The 23219-nt window shown below is 42.8% G+C and overlaps 1 protein-coding gene across 7 annotated transcripts in view; it reads left to right on the top strand.

Moving 5' to 3' along the window:
* The window catches only part of ARHGAP22 (Rho GTPase activating protein 22), a 406983-nt gene that overhangs the window by 332125 nt on the left and 51639 nt on the right, over window positions 1-23219 (top strand). For 6 of the 7 annotated variants that reach the window (XM_043980594.1, XM_043980593.1, XM_043980596.1 and 3 more), the window contains one exon: window positions 1563-1739. In XM_043980594.1, coding sequence (XP_043836529.1) covers window positions 1563-1739 — 177 coding nt within the window. The remainder of the gene's footprint in view (window positions 1-1562; window positions 1740-23219) is intronic. The other variant, XM_043980595.1, reaches the window with a different exon arrangement.

The raw sequence follows: 23219 nt of genomic DNA, 5'->3' as shown, positions 1-23219 counted from the left end.
AAAAGAATTCCATTAATGAAAGTGTTTCATATTTATTTTTATTCCACAAGAAATTTTCATATATGTGTGAGTATTTATATGAGTGTATATATATATATATATACACACACACACACACACACACACACACATATATATATATATATATCCCCTGAAAAAATCATTCTGAATGCTAAGAATTCTCATGACTCTTCAGAACATGGTTATTCAATTAACTACAAAGATACTGGTGGTGGTAGTAAGTTCTTCAGCTGTTCATTCATGTCAGATTCCTCATGACCCCATGGACTATAGCACATCAGACCCTTCTATTCTCCACTACCTCCTGAAGTCTGTCCAAGCTCATATTTGTTGTTTCCATGACTCTATCTATCTATCTATCTATCTATCTATCTATCTATCTATCTATCTATCTATCTATCTATCATCTATCTATCTATCCACCTATTTACTTATCTATCTCATTCTGACATTTTCCTTTTTTTTTTTTGGAGGGACAATGAGGGTTAAGTGACTTGCCCAGGGTCACACAGCTAGTAAGCGTCAAGTGTCTGAGGCCAGATTTGAACTCAGGTCCCCTTAAATCCAGGGCCGATACTTCATCCACTGCACCACCTAGCTGCCCCCATCCCCTTTCCCTTTTGCCTTCAATCTTTCCCAACATCAAAGTCTTTTCCAATGAAGCATTTCTTATTACGTGACCAAAGTATTTAAACTTCGGTTTCAGTATTTGATTTTCCAGCCTGAATTAATTTCTTTAAATATTGACTGATTTGACCTCCTTGCTGTCCAAGGAACTCTCAAAAGTCTTCTTAGCCCCACAATTCCAAAGTGCCAATTCTGTGGTGCTCAGCTTTCCTTACAGTCCAACCCTCACAGCCATACATTGCTACTAGAAAAACCAGAGCTTTGAATAATATGGAACTTTGTCAACAAAGTGGTCTCCACTTTTTATTCTGCTGTCCAGGATTGCCATAGTTTTCCCTCCAAGGAGCAAGTGTCTTTTAATTAAAGTAGCACTCACTATCAGAGTTCTACAAGTGAACTAGTATGCTTTTGTGAGAGGTCTTAATTAAAAATATATATTTGGAGGATATCTTTTTTTCTACTGAAGCTTAATTCAACATCTTTTGTTTAAACAATCTCTTACAATGCTTTAAATGCATTCTATTGCAATATGAAACAATAAAATGAAAAAAGAAAACAAAACAGGAACAATCCAAGGAAAGAATAACGAGAGTTTTACATTTCTGTATCCTATAAATAAAAGGAACCTTAAAGGTCTTCTAGTCCAACCTCCCAATTTGCAGATGAAGAAACCAAGGCAGAGGTAGTAAGAGTTTGAAGTAGGATTTGAATCCAGGTCTTGACCTTAGATTCAATGTATTAAAAAATTATTTTCATACATGTGAGCTTTTCATGAATTTTACAAGATAGCTATTATAAATGTTACCATCATTACACACCCTGCTTCTGTCAGATTCATAATCTTTTAAACATTTATTTTTTTAAGTGCCCGGGAAGTAATAAGTGAGTAACCGATGTGTTTTTTTGTCTTACAGGTGGTTCAGGGGACCGGGAGAAGATGCCTGTCAATCATGAAGCTTTCCTTCTTATGGCTAACTCCCAGAACGACATGGAAGATTGGGTGAAAGCCATCCGGCGGGTCATATGGGCTCCATTTGGTGGAGGTATTACACATAGCTCCCATGCTCCTAAATTAAAACTGTTGCCTCAAGGTAAACCTCCTTCTCCCCTACTCGGATATGCACCTTGTTCCTGAGCCCCCCTTGTGTTATTTCCAAAGCAGTCATTTGTAGCCAGGTTGGTTTGCAGGTCCTTTTAAAGGAGGTGGGTTCTAAATATCAGACCAGAGAACTGACAAAAAAGACCAGGAGAAAAACAGAACTGCTTTTTAAAAGAGATTCTCTTCTCTTAGTGACAAGCGAGCTCACATAATTTGGGTGGGTGTCTCTGTCTGTTTGGGTACTTGTCTGCCTCTATGTGGGAATATTTGTGTAGACTGTGGGTGTGTGGTTGTGTGTTGACAGTGAATCCTTCTGTGGATACACATATGTGGGTTCTGTGTGTGTATGTGTGTGTTCAAACTGCACGTGACCTCTTTCACCCCTTTGTTCCTGCCAGATGGGACAGATGTTTAGCTTTGCCCCATCCTCTGGAAAAGACGAGCTCCCTATTCAGCAGCTGAAGCTCTGTTGGGAAAAAAAAAGAGTAAAAACCCCTTAATAGGAGATGATCACTCAAAGGAGATGGAGAGGGGGCAGCTAGTTGTCGAAGTGGATAAAGCACGGGTCCTGGATTTAGGAGGACCTGAGTTCAAATCTGGCCTCAGACACTTGACACTTACTATCTGTGTGACCCTGGGCAAGTCACTTAACCCCCATTGCCCCACAGAAAAAAGGAGATGGAGAAATAATCACATGGATAACTTTGGGAAAAGAAATAAAGCAGGTGACCAGAAAATTTCAAAAATGTGGATCCGGTTTGTGATGTTACCCCCAGGGTCTTCAGACCTCTGGATTAGTTCTTGAGCCATGTGAACAGTAAATTTATAGAATCAGCAGGTGATCCAAGCCAGCTCTAGACCATAGGGTAGGGATAAGGGACTAGACTATAATTATATGGAGGGAATTCCCAGTAGAACCAACAAACAAATATTAAGTATATATCTATATCTATACCTTTCTATATCTAAATATCTTGTTTCCTCATTTTTCAGTCATATCCACTCTTTGGGACCCCATTTGAAGTTTCTCTGGCAAAGATACTGGACTGGTTTGCCATTCTTCATCTCATTTTACAGATGAGGAAACTGAGGCAAACAGGGGGACGTGACTTGCCCGGCTAATAATTGTCTAAAGCCAGATTTGAACTTGTGAAGATGAGTCTTCCTGACTCCAGACCTGCCGCTCTATCCACTGTGCCGCCCGGCTGCCCTTACTATATGACTAGACACCTGCATGTTAGTCTAAGCTCAGAGCTGGTCTCCTAGCTCTGTCTACTCTCACCTTGCAGCAGAGTTCCTCAGCAACTCATCCATACGTCAGTCATTGCTCTTTCTTATCTCCCAGTGGGGCTCTTTTACAGTGTTGGAAGGGTCCTTAGAGGTAATCCAGGACAATCTGCTCATTTTACAGATGAGTAAACTGAGACCTACAGAGTTCAGTGTCAGAACCAGGATTCAAAACCAGGTCCACTCTTATTCAAAGCCAGGTTATACCTTCCCTGTGCCCATTCATTCATTCATTCATTCATTCATTCATTCATCCATTCATTTATCCATTCATAAGCATTGGTGGATATTGTGCTAAGCATCCAGGGATAAAAAAAACCAAAATGGCACTTAAAACCATAATCTCTACTTGACCAGGCTTCCTAAAAATGGAAGCTGCTTCATACTTTGGAAATTTAGGATTCTTCTTCTTCTTCTCCTTCTCCTTCTCCTTCTTCTTCTCCTCCTCCTCCTCCTTCTTCGCAATTGGGGTTAAGTGACTTGCCCAGGGTCACACAGCTAGTAAGTGTTAAGTGTCTGAGGCCAGATTTGAAGGATTCTTCTAATGTGCAAAAACTTACGTGTTCAGTTTGGTCTAAGCTCTTAAATCAAAGATAAGGAAATGTCCAACATTATGTGCCCTTGGTGCAGGTGCCCCATGAAAGAGATGCAGTTAACTAGAGGTACCAGACTCCTAGCCACCAAGAGTTAAGAAAATTAACTCACAGTTAACGCAGCCTGAGGCGAGGCCCTAGGTATCAGCAAAATGCAAGCATGAATAAGGCAAGGCCAAAGGAAAAGGGACTTCAGATGTGAAGGGGCTCAAATGGAGGGATTGTTTCTGGTAATGGAAGTGCCAGATGGACTTAGGTTGAGTATCACTTATGATAAAACTGTCTCAGATTCCATGCCTGTAAATAATCATAATCATAATCATAATAATATGGGGGCAACTAGGTGGCTTAGTGTATAGAGCACTGGCCCTGGATTCAGAAGGACCTGAATTCAAATTCAGCCTCGGACACTTAACAATTACTTGTGTGACCCAGGACAAGTCACTTAACCCCAATTGCCTCACCAAAAAAGAAAAAAAAAATCAATCAACAAATCTCAAACACTTGACACTTACTAGCTGTGTGACCCTGGGCAAGTCACTTAACCGTCATTGCTCCCCCCCCCCCAAAAAAAACCACAAAGATTCCATACCTGTGATATAGAATGGCCTGTCGTTGAGTCCTTGTATCTGCTGACTCCTGGGAAGAAATTCTCCTGCCCCAGGATTCTCTCTCTTCACTTACAAATAACTTTTGTCTTTCTCTCAAAGCAACGGGAAATTTCCCATGTTTTTCTTTGATGGTAACAATTTTTTGGCAGGGAGTCCTTCCCACCCAAGCACTCCAAAGTGGGTGTCCAACCCACCTCAAAAGTCTCTCTAATTATCACCCATAGGTAATTAGTACTCAGGAATAGGAAAGGAGCAGCGAGGGCAAAGTAATGACTACAGAAGGAGGGAAAATACTTTATTTTTAGAAGCTACTTCTGGTCAAATCAGTGAAGTGGTAGGACCTAGGGGAGAGATCCAAAGCTGGGCAGGAAAACGCGGGTTTGAGTCCTGCCCAGCTTCAGGTCCTGACTTGGAAGGCTACTAGTGCTGAGACAGAGAGAGGACAGAGCTTTGTAGAAAAGATGCCATCCTGTATTGGTAGAGGGTGTTTCTTCATCTGGAAGTTTGTCTCTCCAGTTAGCCTCTCCTTGAAAGAATCGACTGTTTTTGTTTGTTTGTTGACCTTTCCTTGAATGAAAAATGCTTAGCACAGCACCTGGCTCTAGCAGATACTTAATAAATGTCTGCTGATTCGACTGGGAGTTCCCTCTATCTGTATAGTCACCGTCTAATCTCTTATCCCTATTCTATGGTCTAGAGCTGGCTTGGATCACCTGCTGACTGTGTAATCCCTCGCTTCCCAGGAGCAAAATCCTCAGGGAATGGAAGTGACTGGGGGAAGAAATACTTTCTCTCATTCTAGGACATTTCCTTCTACTTCACTATGGTGAGATGATTATGGGGAAGAGACTCCCTGCACATACATAACATTCCCTGCTAAGGAATTATGCCCCATGTTCTCATCCCAGGCCATACATCTCCCTGATGCTGGAGAAGGGAATGTGTATGGAGCTCAAGCCTTCCATATAAACTCTGCCAGTAAATGTGAACTTGGCATGTTATGGAAAAAGGACACATCCACAACTAGCAAGGGTGACCTCTCCCATACTGTGATCAGCAGATCACTTTTTCTCTCTGGACATCACTTTCCTCATCTCTAAAAGGAGGGGGTTGGACCAGATGACCTCTAAGAAACTTGAAATATCTCTAATCTCCTCTTTATTGTTAAGAGCTCTGAGCTTGGAGAAGCCTAGGCCAGGCCTAATCCCTTTCTCTTGAGAAGGAAATTAATAAAATAGGATGATCCATTGTGGTCCTTTGCCATCCCCTCTATCCCCTCTTCTCCCTGTCCGACTCTCCTTAGACCTTTGGAATCTGAAATATGAGGGTGAAGTTAAACACAACCCCTTCCTCCCAGCTACAGCCAAAGAGCAAAAAAACTGTATCTCAGTCCAAGCCAAGCTGATTTGGGGCTAGAGATTTGTGGCCATAATGTTACTTCATTGTTTTTGAGAGATTATTTCACATACAGCTTTTAATTCTCCAGTACTGGACCTGCATTTTGTATAGACACGCCAAGTAAGTGGTACCACAATGGTCATTGAGTCCCTTTAGGGGTAATTAAGAAGGCTTTCCCACATAAGTGTACTTTTTTCTCTACAAATATAATTCCTTATTAAATTTAAAAGGTATTATTCTGTCCCACCATGGTCATGTGACCTTTTTCTTGGCAAACCACTTCAAACCAATGCTAAAATACGAAATATTGTTACTAAAGATTGAAACCAGTGCTTAGTATTGACTGAAGCCTCCAGTGGCAAAACACTTGACAGATCAAAAATGTTTCTACAGTTGGATCTAGAATATTCCCAGACTTACCAAATCTACTGAGTTAGCTTGTGGTTGGTTTCAGCTTTGCCTAGTTAGTACTGTACTATGTTCTCATCCCTGAACCATGGAGGGGAGAGGAGGAGAGGAGAGGGGAGGGGAGAGATAGGGAGAGAAAGAGAAAGTGAAAGATGGCTCAACTTGGGTGGGGGGAGATGCAAGTATATGGATAGATGATGGATGGATAGATGGATGGATAGACAGACAGATAGATAGCTTTTCTCACACTACTCCAAGAAGTAGGTAATGCAGATATTATCTCCAGTTTATGGTGAAGTTAAAGGGCTCTCCCATGTTTATCCAACTAGTAAGTGAGGAAATTGGAGTTGCTGACTAAAGAGGTAAAAATTAAAGTAAGAAAAATAAAAAGAATTTATGAAAAATACATTGAGGTAGCAATACTTTGACAGGTCAATCACTAGAGATCAGCAAGGGATTCAAGATGGGGCCAGATTGCTATTGATAAGTTTCCTAATGAGATAAAGAAAATTCAGATAGGGCAACATCATGAAAAGGGATGGACCATTGCATCTCAGCTCCTTCCCGATTGCCAGCATGTATGTGCTGGCTAACAGGTAGGAGGTGACCTAGTACATGAAGGATAGCCAAAAGCTGCAGACTAGGTGATACCTCCCCCAAAAGAGCCTTCCTCAACAGAACCTCCCCGCAACACTGACTGGAGGACTGGGAACAAGGGGTCACTGAGTCAGCATAACTTTCAATACCTTAAAAATCTGCTTTCATAAATATGTAGAATATACCTGATTAACTTTATTTTTTTAAATCATTCTACTATCATTCTACTAAAAAAAAAAACTTCAGTTGCTCCCCACTGGCTATAAGATAAAGCACAAATTTATTAGCCTGGCATTCAAGCTTTTCAGCCATTTATCTAGCTCTAGTTTACCTTTCCAGTCCTATCTCATCCGACTCCCCTTTAGGTACTACTCCACTTTTCAACCAAACTGACAAGTCATCATCCCTTATTCTAGACCTTTACTAGGGCCATCATCACCTATGCCTAAAATAGAGTCTGCCACCCTTTGAGTCTTTCCTACATACACACACACACACACACACACAGAGCACAACTGAAGGATTATTCTTCCTGGATATATATCTCTATTGTTTATCTTATATTCTGCCAACTATTCAGCTAATTGTGTATGTGGAGCATAAATATGCTGTACTTTTGTATAACCCTCCCTTAGGTTATAAGCCAATTGAGGACAGAGACTGTATCTTATTTCAGCCCCAGATGACCACAGCGCTTAGGACATAATAGCTACTTAATAAATGATTACTGAATCTAATTGAATTGAGAGAGCAAACAGACCCAGAGATTACTGTTGTTCTCAAGATAAAACATCAGGACACATGGTCAAACAAATGGTTGTCTTTTTGTTGGCTTTCTTAATTGTGTACTCACCTTCCTTAAAGTCAGGAAGGATTGTCCCAGATTTATGTTTTCCTTATTCAGAGGCATAAAAAAATGCATTAATAGTGAGGCCAAAAGCCAAACTTGGCTTTTCCAGCTAATGATTTGTGTACTACAGAACCTATCAATCAGTAAGGACTTAAAAAGTCTACTCTTTGCTAGGCACTAGATAGACAAAAAAAAAAAACCCAAACAGTCGTTTCTCTGAAGGAATTTAAATTTAAAGGGGGAGACAGTAGGCATACATTTAAGTAAATGTGTATGTGTGTGTGTGTGTGTGTGTGTGTGTGTGTGTGTGTGTGTGTGTGTGTGTGTGTGTATTTGGAGTATCTAAAAATCAATACAAGGTAATATTTTGGGCAGAAGGCAATCAGAAGAGAGTATGGTTGGATCTGCTAAGACCTTCATCTGAGCTTGGAATTCTAGGTGGTGGAATTAGAGAAGCACATGACAATCATGACAGTTTGTATAAAGGTACCAAGAAAAGGGATGGAACGTGATGTAGGAGCAAAAGCAAAAAGCCCAGTTTGGCTGGACCATTGGTTGCATGAAGGAAAATTATGGATGGTAAACAAAGATAGGTTGGAGCCAAGTTGTAAAGGGATTTTAATGCCAAACAGAAGAGTCGGTATCTGTATGGTAGCAAGACAATGTAACATAGTGGAGAGAGCAGGGGGGACTTTGAGTTTTGGTCCTTATTGTGTCATTTTCACTCATGTCTGACTCTCCATGATCCCATTTGAGGTTTTCTTGGCAAAGATGCTGGAGTTGCTTGTCATTTCCTTCTCCAGCTCATTTTAGAGATGAGGAAACTGAAGCAAAGAGGGTTAAGTGACTTGCCCAGGGTCACACAGTGTCTTTGACCAGATTTGAACTCAGGAAGATGAGTGTTCCTTGTTCTGGTTCTAGGTCGGATACTAACTAGCTGTTTGATGTTAGGCAAATTAACCACCTCTCTTGGTTTCAATTTCTTCATCTGTGAAATCATAGAAAGAACACCAAATGTCTTTGAGGTCCTTTGTCCTGATAGTCTGCAATTCCGTGAGCTACAGTGAAACTGAGTGAAACACTATGATTAATCAATAGCTGCACCTTGTTAATAGCTGTGTCACTGGTAAGCTAGTGGCTAGAGAGCCCAAGTGCAGATTTTCATTACTATCAGGGGGAATATCTGTTTGAAATTCAAAATGTCAAACCACTTGGGCTCTCCCAGACTCAGTTGAGTTGAAAATTTTAATTCACCAGCAGGGGTTTTTTGTTCCAACTCAAAAGTCCTTAGAATAAAAGGTAATTCAAATAAATATGACTTTATTATATCAGTAGCAGTCACTGAATGACAAAAACAGTAGCCAAAAAGACCTCTGAGGTAGAAAAACAGAGAGCCTGTTATGGCTTAGAATAGATTTTACCAGAAGTGGTGAATTTTACAGTATTTGACCCATAGATGATTCTCAGAGAGGGCTCAGAGAAGGCCCAAACCAGATTAAAATGTAATTAGGAAAAGTTTGACAAAATATATAAAAAATATAATCCAACATAGATAATGTTAATTTATGGTTTTCTAATTCAATATGTGGTCTTCAGGGATCTGTTTCTGTTTGATTTTGATATCCTTGCTCTAAAAGACCTGTAATTTTATCTACAAATATCCCTAACCTCCATAGCCTTTGGTAGTCCTCGTATGTACAGAGTTGGAAAAGACCTTAGAGTTAATTTAGTTCGACCCCCACATTTTACAAAGGAGGAACCTGAAGCCCAGGGGTGATAAATAACTTGCTAGTAGTCCCATAGCTAATAACTGTCAGAGTTAGGGTTAGATGGCAAGACTTGCTGTCTCAATGTGGGGAGAAGACTAATAGCATTTGGAATCAGAGGATCTGGCTCTGAATCCTAATACAATTGTAGGCAAGGTTGTCCGCTTCTCCGGGTTGGGTTTTTTTCTTCTGTAAATCTCCCCCTGCCCCCTCAAGAAAAACAAATCAAAAAACTCCCCCAAATCTATGATCCACTTCTTCACCCTGTCACTAGGCAGCAGGGTAGGATTTGGGAACAGGGCATCTTCTTTCTGTCAGGTTTTCATCATTCTGCTGAAGAGGGGAAGACTTGTAGATTAACCCCAGACTACACCCAGACCCTGGCAGGAGAGAGCAGCTGTTTTGTCTGAAACCAGACCCCGTCTCCCCTCCAGTGTGTCCTTGGCTTTTAGTCTAAGGGAAATCCAATAAAGCAAGTTCCTCATATCTGGAATCCTCTGAACCTTGAGCTACCCAGACCTGGTAGAACTATGCATGGCCCCTTTTCCTTTGCAAAGCTCTTACACAAGTGAGACAGGCTTTTTCAAATAAGAAAAGAGCCATTTTGAGTTCAAGGTGAAGATTCAGGCTGGCATGGGTATGAGCAGAGACCTGGTTAACTTGGAGTTAGTAGCTGGAGTTCCCTCTGACTTTTCCCTTCTATAATTGGAGGGGGGAGGGGATCCCAAAGCTCTCAGCCTGAGACAAAATCCAGAAGTGGCCCCCGTGTCTGGTAGGAGATATGCCAGTCTGTGTTCTAAGTTCAAAGTCATCCCATGGACCTTGACTGCCCAGATTCCTGTGCATTCACTTGAAAGATTTGTTGTTTCAAAAGTGCAGTTTCCAATGTTTCATTCTCTGAATGCTTCACACATGAGTGTGTGTGTGTGTGTGTGTGTGTGTGTGTGTGTGTGTGTGTGTGTGTGTGTGTATTTAGAGCTTTGACAGCAGACCGCTTTGAATGGCAAATGAGGATGGGGATGGTACCTGGAATGCAGCTTGGTGGGGGTGGGGGTGTGCGAGTGGGGTGGTCTCCTGGTAAGGAGGACGTTTTAAAAAGGAAAGAGAAACAATTTTGCAGCCTAGGTCTTTAAGGAGACTGCACCGCCCAACCAGTGGTGATAAGACCCTATTCACTTGCTGTCCACTAATGTTCCCTCCTCTCACAGGGAAAGGAATGACTATTTCAGCAGTCTTGCTGCATCGTTTAAATTCCCCTCCACTCAGACAGCAGCAGTCATATTAAATAACATCCCCGCTTTTCATTCCTGCCTTACATGTGTTCTATATCTGGCTTCAGATCACTGGCGCTGGAAATCAGTGGGACCTGTTGGTTTCTATGCTGATGTCTGATCCAGGGAGAGAGCTGGAAGATTAGAAAGAAGGCAGAGATCTGAGAAGCTGGATGGAGATGGGGTCTTTAATTCTCTTGAGATGTCAGTTCAGCACCTTGGAAGTTTATCTGTTCCCTTTCATCTCCAACAGGCTAACGGGGATTCAGTTTTAACCAGGACTTTGCTTTCATGAGGCAGGACAGATTTCTCTTGCTCTCAATTTCAAAGATCCATGTTTCTATACTCACAAAAAACATATAACATTTTTCTTTTAAAGGGGAAAAAAATAATTGAGAGGGGGGCAGGGGAGGCAAGAGAAGGTTGTACATCTGAGATCCTGTCCAAATTAAGCTCTGGACTAATAATAGACATGCCACGCAACTAGGAAGATGAGGCCCACTTTGTGGGGCAGCTGCTGGTAGGTTATTTCTCTTTGTAACTAACCATTCCTATCAGCATGGACCTACATCTTTCTGTGGGTTTATCCATAAGTGATGGCAGAGTGCCGGGCAAAGGAGACTGATCTAGGACTACAGAAAGCCAGGTCTGAACCTCTACTCCATCGCTGACTAGCCATAGGCCCAGAGCCTTACAGATGTTGAACTAGATGGGAATTTAGAGACCATCTCATTTTACAGGAGAGGAAACTGACACCCAGAGAGGTTAAGCCAGAGAGAGTAAATGACTTGTCTAAAACAAGAGGTATTTAGTGTCTAAGGCAGGGTTTGAATCTAGGTCCTCTGCTCCAACCTTAGTATTGTATTAGAGAGAGGCTCAAAAGCTTAGAGAAGGCAGGTCATTTTTACCTCTCTGAGCCTCAGTTTCTTTCTCTGTAAAAACAGAAGGATTTTACTTAGATCAGAGGTTCTTTTTGTCTTAGCCCCCTCCTCAAAATAATGTTTTTAAATGCATTAAATATGTAGGATTCCAAAGGAAACCAATTACACTGAAATATAACAACCAGCACTAGGTCACAGACCCAGTTTAAGAATCCCTAAATTAGATGATCTTTGAAATCACTTCTTGCTCTTCAAATCTTACTATTTGGGTCTACTGTCCACAGAGTAGATCTGTTTTTCCAAATTTGTTCTTTACCTTCTGCAAGAGCTCTTTCCCAGTCTACCCAGCCGCTCCCCACTATGGTGACCTTCCCCATCTACCAGATAGATATTTTATATGTATCTAATTTTTTGCATGTTGTCTCTCCCATTAGAATGTAAGCTCCTTGAGGGAAGGAACTATATTTGCCTTACTGTGGATCTCCAGTGCTTACCATAGTTCGCGGTACATAGTAGACACTTAATAAATGTTGCTTGATCGGTTGGTTGATTGACCAAGTAAAAATCATTTCCCTCTTAGGAGCAAGAACTTCACTGATGACCCCAAACATTTATAGTAGGTCTGTGGATGCATCACAGAGCTCTCTCCATGTATCTCACAGGTATTACTGCTCCCTACACAGAAATCTTTTCCCTGAGCAGAGGGAATGTATTTCACTGTCAACCTTCTGGGTCCTTTCTAGAGTTGAACAAGGTTTGGTCAGCTAGGTGGTCAGACTTAGGGGGGCCATTACTGGGAAAGGATAATGCCTCACCCTGAGGGGGTATGAAGAGGGTATGGCCTTCAGATTTCTGCCTTCCTTAGCAATCCTATATTGAGTCTTACTCAATATAATGTAATTCTATTAGATGTGACTTCATTGAATGACTACTTAGTGCTAGGAACTATGCTATTCCAGGGGGGTACAAAGACAAAAACACAAAACAAAACCCACAGAGTCCTAGTCTTAACCCCAATTGCCTTAAACATCTGGGGCCATCTCCAGTCATCCTGATCTATCTCTTGCCACTGGACCCAGATGGCTCTGGAGTCAAGAGTAAGGTTGGTGACCTTGCACAACCCTCCCTCACTTAAATCCAATTCACTGCAAGTCATGAAATCACCCCAATGTCATAGTCCTCTTGAAAACGAAGGACAAACAACTAGTCAATAAGACTATAGGTTTTTCTAATGCTTTCCTTATAAATCGGCTGTGAGGTAAGGCTACACAAGTATTATTCCCATTATAGAGATTTGAGAACTGAGACTCAGACATGAATCTTACCCAAGTCCAGCCAGTTAGTGTTTGAGTAAGAATTTCAGTCTGCTGATTCTTCTTGACTCAGGGCTCTTTCCACTGCATCATGATAACTCTCACAGTAACATTAACCTGGCCTAGATTTCAGTCCTACCCTTGATCTACAACTCAATTTCTCACACAAGATTGATTCATAGATAACAAGGTGTAATTTCCAACCATTATAATCTAGCTGGGTTTTCCTCCTCAGAAATCAAGCTATAGAGGCCAGGGCCAGGCTAGAACCCAAGCTCTGTTACATGGAACTTGAATGACCTTGGGCAAGTCACCTAACCCCTCTCTTCAGTCTCAGTTTCCTTAACTATAAAATGAGGTTATTGGTTTAGAAGGCCTTTAAGATTCTTTACAGCTCTAAAACTTTGTTCCCATGATCCTTACTAGGCTCCCCAGCTGTAGCTAGGAAGTGTAGACCTTGGTGAAATATAGCTGGGGATGGGTGGAAAGGTGGAACTCTCATTTTACCCACTTGGTTAATCCCAAAGAATTAAAGGACAAAGTTGGCTCAGTGAAATCTGCTGTCTCTCCTGCCTCCCCCTACCCCCAGGCACTTCTTCCTTAGTCCCAAACTTGTCTCTAAGCATGACTCTGGCCACTCAGAAGCCAGACCATGTATCCCCAAATCTTGGTTCTTACCATACCTCCAGTACCTCTAGATATGGAGAGAGGTGAAAAGAAATGATTTTTTTAATTGAAAAAGTAAAATCTATCCCACCAGATTCCTTTGGGGTTGGGGGGAGTGAAGGCATATAGATCTTTAAATCAAACAACAGGCTGTAGGATCTTAGAGCTAATGTCCCTAAGAGGCCATTTACTTCAATGAACTTCCTCATTTTAAAGATGAGGAAACTAAGTGATATGCCCAAAGTTACATGGGAATCACAACTTCTAAACAGTTGGGAGTCCTTGACTAGATATCTCAAATTTAAATGGCCCGATAAAGAACTTGCATCATAGTAACACTTTGGGGGCTTCTTTGTCCCCCTTTTCATATGCTAAGAAACGACCTCAGAGGGGTGACATTCCTTTCCTAAAGCCAAAAGTCACCCTAGTTAGTATCAGACCTAGGCCTCAGACCCAGGTCTTCTGACCCCAAAATTGGTGTGGTATTCTTTTCCAGTCACTTGTTGGATTCTGTCATTTTAATCTCTTTCTCTCTGTCTGTCTCTGTCTTTCTTGTCTCTCCCTCCCTCCTTCCCTCCTCTCTGTCTCTGTTCTCTCCCTCTCCTACAGCCTCCTTTATTTCTCTTCCTCCTCCCATCTCTCTGTCCCTCTCCCTTCTTCCCCCCCCTCCATCCCACCCCCCACTGATATCTATATATCTGCTCAGTCATCTCATTTAAAATGAGAACATCCAGATTATTAAAACCATGTTTATGAGGGGTGATTTCCCTGTGACTTTGAATACCAAGGCGTGTGTGTATGCTATTTGTTCTATGATAAGCCTAAAGCAGGGACGCTTAACCTTATTGGTGTGTTCTGGATGCCTTTGGCAGTATAGTGAAATCTAAGGAGTCCTTTTCAGAATAATGTTTTTAAAAGCATAGAACAAAATACACAGGATTACAAAAGAAACCAATTATAGTGAAATAATCGTAAAAACAAACCAACAACAAGGAAAATCTTTTCCATTTTTATAAATGAAAAAAGTGTTTGTTAATTGTTTGCTACCTGTTGGGCACTGTGCTAAATAGTTGCCCGCAAGGAACTTATGCTTTTTTCTGACTTCGTGAAAATTCTGAACTTAACAGAAGCCAAGGAAAATAAGCATTTCCAAAAGGCAGGGTTGTTGTTTTTTAACTTCTGCCCGCCTGTATTTTCCTCAGTGCCTTACACCCCCCTCCCCCACTCCCCAACCCTTCACCTGGGTTTCGAGGTGAGGTGACAGAAAAGATTTAGAACCTTCTCCGTAGGAAGCCCTTCCCCCTTGGGGGAATAATCTCCCTTCAGGGTATCTGTTCTCCAGCTCCCTCCAAGGGGCAAAGCAGCCCCTGAGGAAGGGACTGGATTAGCAGGAGGGGGTGGTGTTCTTTAGCCCGCAAAAGAAAGCCCTACGTTTGGCATGAGCAGGAGGCAAGAGGTCCCCAAATCTCTGTGGCTCAGGAGGCTCTTTGGGTGCTGTTATTCTGTGGCTCTGGCTGCAGGGGCCCAGGGTGGAAAAATCCCCCTCCTACATTCTGGAGCCAGATAGAAACTGGAATAGACCAGTGGGGGAAGGGAAGAGAAGAGAAGGAAGGGAACAGACCAGACCGGCTTGGGGGCAGACCCAAGTCATCGCCTCCTTACTCCTGGGAAGGTGCACTGTGAACAAGGCCCGCAGACAGCAACTGTTGGTGAGGTTCTATCCGAAGTCGATCTGACAAGCAATTAGAGCCTGAATATATTACCCGGCCTAGGCTGGAGGATGCCTTTGTTAAAACTTGCGCTCCGGACTTAGCGGCTGTTTACGTTGGCTGCCGCTTTCGAAGTCGGGCGAGGGGAGGGAGAGGAGGGTGGGCAAGATCCTACCTGCCGCCGGCCGGCCTGCCTGCCTGCCTGCCGTCTATGGGGCTGGCGGGCCACATTTCATTGGATGCCTAGAATACTTTCTGCACAAGTCATCTTTGATGCCAAGGCCCCGAGCGTGCACCAGATGTGCCTCTGCGGCCTCGCCGAGCAGAGCCGCGCTCCGCTCCGCTCTTCTCCTCCGCTGGCTTCATGGAAGGCAGCCAGGGCTGGGACGGAGAATGTGTCTGATGCCCGAAGCCGCCGGGACTTCCTTCCTCTGCAGCTCCTGCTCCCTGAAGCTGCCTCCCTTCTGCCTAAAGCTCAGCGCCTGTGACTTAACTGAGTGCTGTGCCAGGACCCGAGGTACCAGCCCCAGCGCTCGCTGCGCAGCTCCCCTCGGGCTGTTCTTCCCATATTCATATTCATATTCTCTCTCTCTCTCTCTCTCTCTCTCTCTCTCTCTCTCTCTCTCTCTCTCTCTCTCTCTCTCTCTCTCTCTCCCCCTCCCTCTCTTATTTCTTCTCTTTCTTCCTTCATTTTCTTTTCTTTCTCCTTTCTATTGAAAGTTGAATACTTCCTCCTCTCTGCATTTTTTTTCTCCTCATTCTTCCTCTTTCTTTCATTGCTAGAGGAAGACAGCTGCTTGGCAGAAGTAGAAATGAGCTGTTTAGGGATGGGGGAGTGGAAAGAGCAATTCTGGGGCTTGCTTCGTTTCCTGCTGTGCTTTGTTAAGAGCACTAGATTTAGAAACTGAGGAATTGGGTTCAAATTCTGAGGAATTGGGTTCAAATTCCGACTCGGCTAGTTTAATACTGGGTGTGTGACCTTGGGCAAGTCATTTCCACTTCCCAGGTTCTCAGTTTCCTCCGCTAAAAAATTAAGAGGGGGAAGGGTTGGAGTCATTGCCTTCTCGAGGGCCTTTTTTCCAGGTCTAAATCTGTGATATTTAGGTCTGGGTGTGAGTGTGTGCAGCGGAAAGGAGAACAAAATGGGGGGGGGGGAGTCGCCTGGAGGACAATGTGAAATGTGGCTCCTTTGAAATGTGTGAGTTTAGTAGTAGGAGTCATGACTCGGACCCTGATTTGCATGCAAGCGCCAGTCATGTGTGAGGGACTGGCTTTGCAAATGCACTGGTGCACCCTTGGTGCGCAGACACCTCCAGCCAGCGCTCTTCATTCCTGTGGACACGCGAGGGCGAGTGTCACTGGAACTGTGTCTGTCTGTCAGAGGGGGCACACGCATGCATGGCTTACATTTAGGATGGGCTCTTGCTACTTGGGAGGCACCCGGGGGAGGGGGAGGGGAGAGACGGTTGGGCGCGGGGGGGGGGGGGGGGGAAGAGGCTTGCTTGAAAGGTAGCACCTTTTCCTGGGCCCTGGGGTAGGGTTATTACCCTCGAGCGTCGTTTGAGTTTTTGACGCTGGGGGTGTTGCATGACCTTTCCCTGGGGTTGGTAAAAGAGACCCCCCCCCCCACCCGCGTCTCCCTTTGTAGAATGTTCTTAGAGAAAAAAAAAAAGGAAGGAAGATGTTTTTACTGCCCACTGCATGTCTGAACAGCCCCACTGAATGTATGGGCATTGTCAGGCTAATGATGGTGGGAGAGCTATTCAGGCCAGGAGGGAAGGAGCTGGTTGCCCGAAGTTGCTGAGTGCCTGCTTTCCCGGAGTAGAGACAACTTGAGGAGGAAAAGGAAAAATGTCACCTCCTCCCTCCCCCGCCCCCCCTGCAAAAAAAAAAAAAACAAACCCCAAAATGGTGTGGAATCTGTTGGACCACAGATGAGTTTAAAATCTCGACTAGGGGAGGGGCTTGCCAGTTAGCCAGGTGCATCGAAAACCCTGCCTTTGCCAGGGGGACTGCTTGAATGGGAGAAGGAGGCAGCCGAGGTGTTGCCCTGAGGAATTTCAACAGGTTTATCCAGGAGAACAGCAGTTTGCCAAATTCCTTGTTGGTGGCAGGAGCTGGTGGTTTTGTGTGTGCGTGTGTGTGTGTTTTGAAGAGTAGGCTGAGACCTCTAGGAACAGGCAGGATTGGCTGTGTTTCCAGGGTTTCGGTCTATGCCACTGGAACTGATTTCTGGCTGGGATCTCATTCTTCAGGCCTGCCAGGGCCTTTGAGGTAACTCACAAGTCATCGGTGTTGTTTTTATACCTTTCACTGATGAGCTGTGCTAGGCAGGATTGTAACCTTCAGGAAAGAGGGTGGGGAGGGAGGAAAGGAAAGAAACCTTCAAGGTCACCTAGCTGTATAGAACACAAACTCTGTCTGAGCAACTGCAAGCTGGATTTCCTCCCCCCAACCCCATTATAAAGTCATGGTGAAAGGATCCAACTACCTGGACTGGAGTGGGGGTGGGGCTACTTATTGGCACCTGGTAGGGAACGTACCTGAGATCTTCCCCCAAAGTCTGCTAATAATAACTGACTTTAAAATTTGCAGAAGACTCCATATATTACCTTATAACAATCCTTAAAGAAGAACCATAGGGGTTGATGGTAACCATTTTACAGACGGGGAAACTGAGGCTCAGAAATGAACAGTGACTTACTCAAGGTTACACAGCTAGGGTCAGAAGGAAGAACTGAACTCAGATCTTCCTGACTCCAAGTCCAGTATTCTTCCTATTGCATCATGTTTCCTCTCCTATTTTAAGTGGGCTGTATTCTGAAGCATGCCCTGGATCTTCAACAAGGGGTAGGGGAAGGTAGAGCAGGCATATATGACAAAAATAAAGACTCCCACCCACCCCCAAGTAACAATCCCATGAGTTCCCACATGTAGCATGAGTCTAATGGGAGGGAAAGAACAAATATTAATCAATGTCTATTTTTTGCCAGGCACTGTGCTAAGAGTTCTACATATTATTTCATTTGATTCTCACAACAACTCAGGAAGGTGGGTGCTATTAGCCCCATTTTACAATTTAGGAAACTGAGGCAAACTAAAGTTAAATGACTTGCTCAGGCTCACACAGGCAATAAGTGGCTGAGGCTGGATTTTAATTCTGGTCTTTCCTGAAGCCAGGACTAGTATTTTATCAACTGAACCACCTAGCTGCCTAAGGGCACCAGGGGAAAATATTGTCCTTGGTAATATTAATAATGCGGTAATAATAATATTAATAATAGTCTCAGCATAACAATCTGATGGGGAATTAGGTTTTGGGGCTAGAAATCTTCCCTATGTCAGAGGCAAAGCTGACAGTAGCACTCAGCATCAATACCCCAAATTTCCCAGTTGTCACCCAAGGCAAGGTTTTTCCTACATGGACTCCAGATTGCTTCAATGACTTCTTAATTTGTCTAGGTGATAATGATTTGGGTTTAGATGCTCTTTCTCTTCTTCAGGACCCTAAAAGGGGCTTCTTCCCAATGTCTCAGTTCTCTTCCAAGGGAATAAATAATGTCTTTCTCTTAAAGGGCAAAAAGACCAAAACCAAAAACCTAACGACCCAAGGACAAAAACAAAAACTTCCGTCTATCAAATCTCACTCTACTGCTGTCATTGATCATGTCTGACAAGGGTTTGATTTTTCTACTTATGTAAAGAGAAAATAAATTCATAAATAATAACAATGATGGTAAGCAATTGAGTGACAAATTGTTTACAGCTGCCTGAATTGCTTGCTTTGGGGAACAGAAACTGTTCCTTCTTCTTTAGTTCCAGCCTCATCAGGAGGAGAGAACAGGACCTAGGGAGTTGAGATGGTTAGAAAACAGAAGACTACTCTCTTTCTAGAGGTGGAAGGAGGAAATTCTCAGAGCCTGAGTGTGGAGCACAGTGTATTGAGCACAGGTCCTGGAGTCAAGAAGTCCTCAGTTCACATCCTGCTTTAGATACTTAGCTCTGTGACCCTGGGCAAGTCATTTTAACTTGTTTGCCTCAGTTTCCTGAACTGTAAAATGAAAGTAATAATAGCCCCTATCTCCCAGGATTATTCTGAGTATCAAATGAGCTAATTTTTAAAGCACTTATCACAGTGCCTGGCATATAGTAGGTGACATATAAATGTTAGCTATTATTATTTAACATTAGAAAGGACCTTAAATATCACCAAATATTAGCATAACCCATCTTAAAAGGGACCTTAGAAGCCATCTATCTAGTTCAACTTCATTATACAAATGAGAAACCTGAGGCAGAGAGCACTTAACTACGTTCAGGGTCATATACTATCTGAAGCAGAATTCTCTTTCCCTTCCTCCCTCCCTCCCTCCTTCCTTCCCTTCTTCCTTCTTTTTTTCCTTCCTTCCTTCCTTCCCATTCATATAATGCTTACCATATGACAGGCACTATGCTAAGTGCCTTACAAGGATGATCTCATTTGATCCTTACAACACCTCAAGGTAGGTGCTATTATTACCCCCATTTTGCAGATGAAGAAACTGAGGCAAACAGGTTAAATGACTTGACCAGGGTCACACAGCTAATGACTATCTGAGGCTAGATTCAAACCCAGTTCTTCCTGACTTATGCTGCTATTCCATCAACTCTTCCATGCTGCCTCTCTCAGTCTATCATTATTTTACAGATGAAGAGACTGAGGCCCTAGGTGAATTGCCCAAGGTTACACAGACTTCTCTTGACTTTGATGGCAGCTCTTGCTCTCCAGCTAGAAAACCTAGTCCCGCCCTTCCACCCAGCGTTCAAGTTGGAAGTTCATCTTCTATCTCCTTGATCAAAATCTGTCCCCCAAGTTCCATGCTGGGAATTCTGGGACAGAGTGTCCTCCATGACTTTCCAAGCCTCACAGCTTCATAACAACACTTTCAAAGCAGTTGTTTCATCCATAGCCTCCTCACAGGGCACTGGTACAGACCAGCCATCTTTGCCCCCTTTGGTGTACAGATGAATAAAGCCATATATTGTATCGATCCATTCTTTGGAACACTCTTGGGGAGACTTCAGGATATTGGGTTACTTCAGCAAGAACATCTAGGGCAGAGCTTCTTGAACATTTTCCACCCATGTTTTTGTTTTTGTGGGGCAATGACGGTTAAGTGACTTGCCCAGGGTCACACAGCTAGTATAAGGGTCAAGTGTCTGAGGCCAGATTTGTACCCAGGTCCTCCTGAATCCAGGGCTGGTGCTTTATCTACTGTGCCACCTAGCTGCTCCCATATATGCATGTGTTTATGTATACATATATAAAAAATATTATATTTTTCCACTCTTAACCCCTTTTTGCCTGAGAAATATTTATTCCACCCTAGGCATATAGGTATATACAATATGTATACATAACCTTTTACTGTTGCCAAATTTTTCAAGACCCCCACCTTCAGTTACTTCAGTTTAAAAAGCTTTGCTCTAGGCTACATAAGAAGACTGGCTTCAGTGAACACAAGTACAAAGAACTGACAAAGACATGATCCTGGCATTGGTCCTCCTTTCTTTTTTTATTCTCTTTTCCCAGCAATTTTCTCATTTACTCCCAGGGCTTCAGCTATCACTGTTAGGCAGATGATTTCTACACTGTTTTTTCAGGACTAATCTACCTAATAAACATCTCCATCTGGATTTCCACAGCATCTCATCCTCAGCATTCTCAAAACCAAACAACTAAACTCTTCTCTGTGATGAGACTACAATAATATAGTGAACAGAAGGCCTGTTTTCAAGTTCTACTTCAGATCCAAACTGAGTATCCCCAAGAAAGTCACTTAATTTTGCTTTGCCTTACTCCCCTCTGTAAAATGAGAGGGTTGGACTCCATGACCTTTAGAGTCTCTTCCAATTTTAAAGCTATGATCCTGTGATCCCTTGACCCCCTTCAGTCCACAGTCTTCCTTCTGACTTCCTCATTTCTGTTCATGACATCAGCCACCATTTTCCCTGTCGCTAGGGCAAACTTAAACCTGATTCCTCTTGGACTCCTGTCTCTTTCTTCCTCTTCTTCTTCCTTTTCCCAACCTCCCTCCTTCCTACTCCCTTAAACTCCTCCTGACTCTCCCATCCCACCTCCCACATTCATTGCTGTCTTGCTGTTGCCCTCATTTCCATTGTCTCAGACTCCAACCTAGATTAGTGTCTCATTAACTTCTGACCTGGACCCTAACATTGCAACATCTTCTTATACGAGTCTCTCATTATAATAGCTCACATCTTCTCAGTGCTTCAAGTATATATTATCTCATTAGATCCTTGAGGTAAAAGAGAGCCCTTGGAGTTTATTGTACAGGAAGGAGGCATAGTCAGACCTGTGCTTTAGGATAATCAAACTCCGATAGCCAGGAAGGATAGATTGACAAGGGAAGAGACTTGAGGCACAGACATCAATTATGAAGTTATTTACAGTAGTTCAGGATGAGAGCCTGAATTAAGTTTAGAATTGGGAAATGGAGGGAAGGACATGGATACTAGAGATATCTAGGAGGTAAAATCGATGAGACTTGGCACTGAGTGGCTTTGTGTGAGAAAGGGGCACATAGAGCAGAGGGTTGTCTCTGAGGATGGAAATCTTGCCTGGAAGGATCGTGATGTCCTCAACAGACACAGGGAAATTCAGAAGAGAGATAGGTTTTTTGGGGGGGAAGAAAGAGTTCTGTTTTAGACATGGTGAATTTGAGATGCCTACAGCACATCCAGCATGGAATGTCCAATAGGCAGTTGGTAATCATAAGGGGCTCAGGAAAGACTAAAATCGGATATATAGAATTAGTCATTCCCTCTTACCCCACCCACCCACCCACCCACCCAATAGATTCCCTCCTTCCTCTTAATCCACTTTTCCTTTATTTATCTGTATTTATGTTTATTTGTTTGTTTACTTTTGTGGGGCAATGAGGGTTAAGAGACTTGCCCAGGGTCACACAGCTAGTAAGTGTCAAGTGTCTGAGGCCAAATTTGAACTCAGGTCCTCCTGAGTCCAAGGGCTGGTGCTTTATCCACTGCACCACCTAGCTGCTCTGTATTTATATTTAACCAAACTAATGGGATGTTTTCAATTTATTGGCTGTGATGTGTTGACTTGGGACCAATCTTACTTTGAATAGCAATAGGTGTTTTATTAACCTTTGAATGGACCTTGGTTCTTTTCTAAAGTCAGTCACTTTAACCAACAAGACTAGAAAAGAAATAAACGTGTCCTGTCTCTTTTAAAGGCTCATTTCAAGTGTGGCCTCTTATCTTTAACAGTCACTGGTATTGTTCTCCCCTTCTTTATGACTTTGAATGTGTTTTGTATTTATTTACCTGTGTACATATAGTTCTCTCTCTCACCCACATACAGAGAGAGAGAGAGAGAGAGGGAGGGAGAGAGGAGAGCAAGAGATGTAAATTAGAGGGCATGGTCTGTTTTCTTTTCATCTCTATATCTCTAGCATTTAGGCTCCTAATAGAACCTAAATGCTTGTTGAATGAATGAATGAATGAATGAATGAATGAATGAATGAATGAATGAATGAATGAATGAACCCCACAGTGCTTTCTCTGGGCCTCTCTTATGACACTTTTAAAATTTTATTTTTTGTAAATAAGATTTTATTGATGCCATATTTTTTTTTTTACATTACCAAATTTCCCTGCTTTACTGGAGTCCTTTGTGTATTTGTCTTATCTCCTGAATCTGGGGGAGAGTTTTACTAGCGTACAAAACTTTTACTATTATTTACTACTATCTTAAAACCTATAAACTTATAAAAACTAACTTTCTTTCTTTCTCCTCACTGGGTCCTACTTCACTGTGGTAGAGTGGAAAGTGGGTTGACTTGAAATAAGTAGACCAGGGAATTCACTACCTAAGTGAAGTAGAAGAGAACAAGTCAGTTTCTTTCTCTGTGCCTGTTTCCACCTCTGTCAAATAAAAGGCTGTACTAGGGGATTTCTTAGGTTCTTTCCCCCTCCTATGAAAAGCCTCAATTTCCTATTCAGAACTGCTTGGCTAGGGGAAGGGCAGCTGGAGAATTCTGAGTGTTTGACTGATCTCTAGAGTAGGGTTTGGGTTAGGAAATACTGATGTTTCTTT

This window comes from Dromiciops gliroides, chromosome 2 (genome assembly GCF_019393635.1).
Source record: "Dromiciops gliroides isolate mDroGli1 chromosome 2, mDroGli1.pri, whole genome shotgun sequence".
NCBI classification, from domain to species: Eukaryota; Metazoa; Chordata; class Mammalia; order Microbiotheria; family Microbiotheriidae; genus Dromiciops; species Dromiciops gliroides.
This window is presented reverse-complemented; position numbering and strand designations above follow the sequence as displayed.